Genomic DNA, 6,646 nt, shown 5'->3' on the forward strand with positions numbered 1-6,646 from the left:
GAAGGATGTTATTGATCGCTTGATTACAGAAATAACAGGAAGATGTTCTCGCTTACTAGATTTAGATTCACGGTTTGGATTTCTACTAGATGTGCAAAATGTTGTTTCTGGAGATTTCGAAGACGGAAACGTGCAAGAAAAATGTTCTAACTTAGCAAAGATCTATCTAGGTGATATTGATGGACCAGAATTGTACAGAGAAATTAAAGAATGTAGAATGTTGATAAGTAAAAGATTTTCCTGAACCAATAGCTGTAACTGATTTGCTAACATTTATAATTTCATATGGTAAAGATGTATTCCCAAATCTAAGAATTGCATTGCAGGTTTTGTTAGCAATTGGGGTTTCTATTGCTAGTTGTGAAAGGTCCTTCAGCAAGCTGAAATTAATTCTTACATACTTGAGAACCTCAGTGACTCAAGAACGACTTAGTAACTTGGCAATATTAAGTACTGAAAAAGACGTATTTAATACCTTAAATGTTGACAGTTTAATTGATGCATTTGCAGCAGCAAAAGCACGAGAGGTTCATATAATGAAACCATTAATACCAAAATGCTACCTGTACAAGTTCTAGTTAAGTATATGTACAGTTTTGTAAACTAATAAAATTTGTTATTTGTAAACTTAAGTAGTATTTTATCAATCTGTTTTATAATCCATGTACACCACAAGTGACTGGCTTGTCATATAAAACATAAGTTTCAAAACTAGGGATATAACAGAAATTTATTCTGCATGCTTGAAAGATTACTCTAGCTATGTGACTTTGAACAATACTGGATGATATAAATATCAAAATGGTTTACATATTATGTAAATACACCTAGTAGGCTATACTTCTTTAATTCCAGGTTTACAGATGTGATATCGTGAGATGTTATATTGTGACTTTATTTTAGGCCTGTGTAAGGCGGTAATTAATTCTTTATGTTATTGTTATTAAGTGGGTAATGAGTCACAAAACATTTCAGAGGTGGGGCGCCATTAGTGTCTTTGCCTCCGGGTCCTGAGAACCTTTGCTACGCCACTGAAGTCTAGACAGCTTAGTCTGCTATGTGATCATTAGCCGATCAAGTGATATGTCCATTTCCATCCTTATCTTGTTTAGCTCCTTTGTTCAAGTCAGTAGCCAGCCCTGCATAGCTTTCTATTTAGCGATATTTTTTCTTTATACTGTACGTGGGTTACTAGGTTATAGAGTGTATTCTAAAGCTTTATAAATCTTACATATAATAATAATAAAATAGGTAGTCAAAGATCGTGAAGACTTTTTTTGCTCTACCAAATGATGATGAACGAAAATAAAAAATCTCGGTTTTGACTATTTGCCGGTTTTTGACTTTGGGACGCTCTGGATAGCTGAAAAGCGGCATATACACCGGAGATAGAGCGACTATACCAGGTATCTCTTCATATCTAGCTTCTTATGACCTGTAGAGAAGAAAATCCAGATAAATTTTGTATTGCTTTATACCGGCGTCCGTGTCATCCCTACATAGAGAGAGTGCTAGCGCACTCTCAGATTCAAAGCACCACCTGGTTTGAAAGATCGTATTTTTTTATTTCATAATCAAAAATATAAATAAGAAAGATGCGATATTTTGAATCTGTTGGTGCATTGAATAGTTATGCATATTTATTACGCTAGAATATATTACGCTCTCATATTTTAGACACACAGGATCCGGTGCTGAGCTCCGGCTTCATTTGGCACAAGCGGATAAGAATGGTGACACATTTCTCCTGGAGGGGATGTTACCCCATCACAGGTTAACCCCCGGCTAACAACTAGTACCATCATACAACTTGTGGTAGACCGAAATAATTAGGGTGAACTATCTTGCTCGAGGACATAACAACACAGCACAGTACGAGCCAGCCTCGAACTCGAAACCATCCAACCACGAGACCACTGAGCCCTCCATATCCAGACACTTACCTGATTAAAAAGAAAGACAGAAATTTCATAAAAAAAGAAAAACAACAACATTGAAACATATTTTATCTATAAAGAAATATGTTTGAAATTACTTCATTTACTGTCAATCTGTTCAAAAATAATGCTGTTATCATTATATATATACACTCAGAGTGTCATGAATAATATATTTATCAGTGAATTGAGAATATACGTTAGGTATGGATTTTACTAAATATTATTTGATTTATAAAATAGTCATAATACAAATCTAATATATTATGCTACAACCAGGCCCGCCGACGTGGGGGGGGGGCAACTGCCCAGGAGCCCGGGCGAATGAAATCTGGTTATGCCCTAAAGCGCACAAAGCTTCTTTAGGCTATATCTTCATTTAATGACAAAAACCATAGTTTTTGGCTTTTCTTTGCATATAGACGCTTGATACATTAAGAACGACTGAAATAATAATTTGAGTACTAATTAATATGTATTTGTTACTTTATAGATTTAATAGATGTTTGTTGTTACTTTATTAACGTTTTTACGCTTATACTGTGAGGTTAAAATGGCTACTGCTATGATTCTGTCTGGGTTATGAGCTCGTTGCTGTCCTAATTTAGGATCTTCTTTTTAATAAATTCTTGAAAAAGTTAAAAAAGACTCACTGGACTCGAATAAATGATTTAATACATTTCTCAGCAAAAAGGGTGAAATGTCTTTCTTTCTTTTTTATAAAATGATAAAATTATATAAATTTAACCAAAGTAAGGAAACTTAATTACAATATAAAAATGTAAAACTATAACTCGATTAAAAACATTTTTGGTGAAGGCATAAAATAAAGAAATACGAACAAATAACATAGTTCTTTTTTTTCTTCTGGGCCCGGGCCATAAATATTTTAATAAGAGTAAGACTACAATTCAATTCCGTGATTCGTTACCAAGATATCACGTGACACTGATTCTGGCGCGTTCATGTTTTATCGATGTTTTAAAGTGAGTAGAATGAAAGAAAATTTTGTAACAGCTATTTTTATTGGTGGAATATAAATAAACTGTTGTAAAGCGCAGTTTTGCTCATAATCAAGTGTGGATTACATTTAAATATGCCCTCTAATAGCACAGCGGGATGACTGCGGACTTACAACGCTAAAAAAACTGGATTTCGATACCCGTGGTGAGCAGAGCACAGATAGCCCATTGTGTAGCTTTGTGCTTAATAGCAACAAACAAACATTTAAATACAGTAGATAAAATACAGATGTTACAAAGAAACACGCTAAAAAACAAATATATGTTGCACACCACGAATGCATTTGATGAACAATCATAATGAAAATTGCAGTGATAGTTATAAACGATATTCCTTCGTTAAACCTTATACGTTTACTAGAAGCATAGTTTCTGAAACTGTAAACCGTAGGGTTTAAGAAACAATGAAAATATCTGAAAACACAGTTCACATATAAACATGCCACAGAAATATTATAAAGTATCAAAACGGGCATAAAATCCAGAAAATACATGTATGTATTAATAATGTAATTATCAGGTCCTTTTCAGATTTGTGATAATTGTTATCACGAATAAGTAATTGTTTTTTTTTGTTTTTTTATTTGTTGTTGTTTTTCCTGATATTTCACTGTATAGGTAATCTATGTTTGATATTAAAGCAGTTAAGAAACTTAATATGCTCAGGACTTTTCAAAATGCAAATAATATAATTTCTATATCTAGAAGAATGATTATATAGGTTTAATTCCCCAGGACGAGCTTTCATTGAAATATATATTTAAAAAAAAAAAAAACGTTAGCTGCAGGAATACCATTATCTTCTTTTTTTTAACTTTGATATATTTGGCGGTCTTTTTTTTATCTTGTGAGCATAATTCAAGTGAATTATTTACTTCATTATGTAAAACATGATAGAGGGGGCCTTCGGCAATAATTAATGTAATTGTACCGTTGATAGTATGTCTGTTTAATTTGTGTAACTGGTACGTTACTAGGGACTGTAACTGACAAAGTAATAAATTCACAAATATCTTGTTGCATAAATAGTTTAGACAAATTTGTTTTAAAAGCCAAAAGTAATTTGGTGCGTTAATAGTTCAGAAAAATGTGTTTAGAAAGCCTATGATTATGAGCCCCCTCAGTAATTTAAATTTGGGGTTAACGTGGAAATCGTCGTATATTATTACATGGTAGTTAATCACTCAGTTGCCATGTTTTTGTGTTTCAGCTTCCAGTCGATACAGTTTGCCATAGGATTGACATTGAGGACCTTGGTATGTTTCATTAAAACCGGACTTAATATTTTGAAGCTCAAAGTTTTCAATTACAAATTCTATGTCTGTATATAATTAATGTGTTCCAATATGTTGTAGAGTTTTGTCATTTGTAGATTGTGTTAAAGTGTGTATTAAACATTGTTAACAGTGTGGATATGCCAGTGGCATAACTACAAAAAATCCTTCCCACACATAAAAAGTAATTGGGCCCCCTACATTTATTCCCTTTGGTAATGTGTCAGCAATTCTTAAGTTTTTCAGGCCCTTCCGGTTTCCTTTTGGCTTAGTCCACCCTGCAATTCTTGGGGCTGCATGGGCATACTTACACAACTCCTTAATCTGATGGACCATGTAATATAATTACCATGAGCTAATTCTAAATGATCCATTTAGCTTCTTAGTCATATTGTTACTATAATTTACCTTTATGCTAAAACTGTTAGCCTTTCAAAATAAACTATAGTAAGCAACGTAACAATATAATCACTTCTACCTACTTATTCTAAATTGTTTTAATTTTAGTATGATTTTGTATAATTACACAAATGAAAAAATCTAGCTCCAATATCTCTGACGTAAATTTAGATATGAAATAAAAACTGGTCAAAATTAAAATTTGTTTTGACCAAATACGATCAAGACACAAAATACAGCATTATAAGCAAAAAATTAAAAAACAAAATTATTGTGGAATCTCGCATCTAGCACTGTGTGTATTATACAGTTGAATATCAACCTCTGTGATAAGTTTCATACGAATAAACTTATACTCAAAGCAAAGCTACCTTTCTTAGCTTCACTTTCTTAGAGTAAGAATACAGTTAAACAACATTATTTTCTGACGTTTTAAAATTTTTTAACTTTGTTGTTGTTATTTACACAGGAGAGGATGAAGAGCTAATAGTTTACAAGTTTTTTCAACATTTCTGCTGTTATGACCTCATTCCCATTAGTGCTAAACTGGTTGTGTTTGATACTCAATTGCCGGTAAGGAAAACTTCACAGTTCTGATAAAATATGTCTTCAGCTAGATGTAGTTACACAAAATGGGTATTCCATTGAGAGAGAGATTTCAGTTGTAAAGATTTATTAATGTTTGGAATGTAAATGATTTTTAAAATTGTTTAGTCTTGTTCGTATAAGTTCATTTCTTAATCTTAAAATATGAATAACCAGAAAATGTAGAATTAGAAGAAGCAGTTTGTTTTGGTATCAGTCTAATTGCAAATTTTTCAATATACATATTGTAAATATCTAAGTTTTTTTATGTGTTTTGCACTTTATGACTTGGCTCATATCCATATATATATGTCTAATGTTTTGAGAGTTTTGAACTAAGAGTGAATGATAGCAAAGTAAGGCTGATGTGAGTATGCATGCTGATGTCTTACCTAGAGTATATACTATTAAGTTTCCCTTATACGTGTCACATAAATTAAAAACAATTTGAACAGAGAAGAAAAATAGATATAACCAGCACTTTTAAAGTTGTATTTATCTTTCACATGACATATTTGTATAAAATATAGACTAGCTGAAAATAAGAAAGTTTATTTTCCTTGCCAAATTTGGAATAACTTTTTAAAAAAGTGTTTTACTTATCTGAATTAATATTACAATTGCTCTTACTAGCAGAAACACCGCCCTGATCATAGTATTCGTACCTCATTGAAAAAAATTTAGAGAAATGAGCATTTTCTAAAAAATTGATTTTTTTTTCTGGGAAATACTGTATAGGAAAAGTGTTTGATTGTGTTCTTAATCATGATTCAATGTACAGAGCTCAAAATTTTCAAAAACTCTACTGATATAAACTGTAATGTTTTTATATATTAAAAGTGGTACCATTTTTTGAAAAAATAATTTTTTAAGAACTCCAGTTTCTCAGTACTATATTTAAAAATTACATCAATAAAGATGTAATCAAACTCTCACATGTAGTCCTAGTGAAAATTGTGTTCTTATTTAAAATTTTGTTCAGTTATAAAGAAATGGTTGTTACACGTACCACAGTTATTTTTTTAATTGTCTGAATCTTGAATACCCAAAGTGTGTAATTTTTATGAATTTTTGCCATTCAATAGATGGCGCAGAAGATTTGGTTACATACATAGACACTGACATACAAGCTACATCCATTATAGTAAGATAAAGAAAACAAAAAGCAGTTGTTCTTTATTTTGAAGTTTCACTAGCTTGAAACACAGCTAAGTAATTGTTACAGTTCAGACCTGAATCGCTTTGTGTAACCTTAAAATGAAATCTGTTAGTAATTGTTACAGTTCAGACCTGAATCGCTTTGTGTAACCTTAAATGAAATCTGTTAGTAATTGTTACAGTTCAGACCTGAATCGCTTTGTGTAACCTTAAATGAAATCTGTTAGTAATTGTTACAGTTCAGACCTGAATCGCTTTGTGTAACCTTAGA

General features: G+C 31.7%; 1 protein-coding gene across 1 annotated transcript in view; it reads left to right on the plus strand.

Annotated features, from left to right (window-relative positions):
* The first annotated feature begins 2,902 nt into the window (after window positions 1-2,902).
* LOC106472690 (5'-AMP-activated protein kinase subunit gamma-1-like) overlaps window positions 2,903-6,646 on the plus strand; it is a 24,289-nt gene continuing 20,545 nt past the window's right edge. Inside the window, exons 1-3 of the mRNA XM_013933342.2 lie at window positions 2,903-2,923; window positions 4,170-4,215; window positions 5,102-5,205. Coding sequence (XP_013788796.2) covers window positions 2,903-2,923; window positions 4,170-4,215; window positions 5,102-5,205 — 171 coding nt within the window. The remainder of the gene's footprint in view (window positions 2,924-4,169; window positions 4,216-5,101; window positions 5,206-6,646) is intronic.

Source organism: Limulus polyphemus, unplaced genomic scaffold, assembly GCF_000517525.1.
Source record: "Limulus polyphemus unplaced genomic scaffold, Limulus_polyphemus-2.1.2 Scaffold5527, whole genome shotgun sequence".
NCBI classification, from domain to species: Eukaryota; Metazoa; Arthropoda; class Merostomata; order Xiphosura; family Limulidae; genus Limulus; species Limulus polyphemus.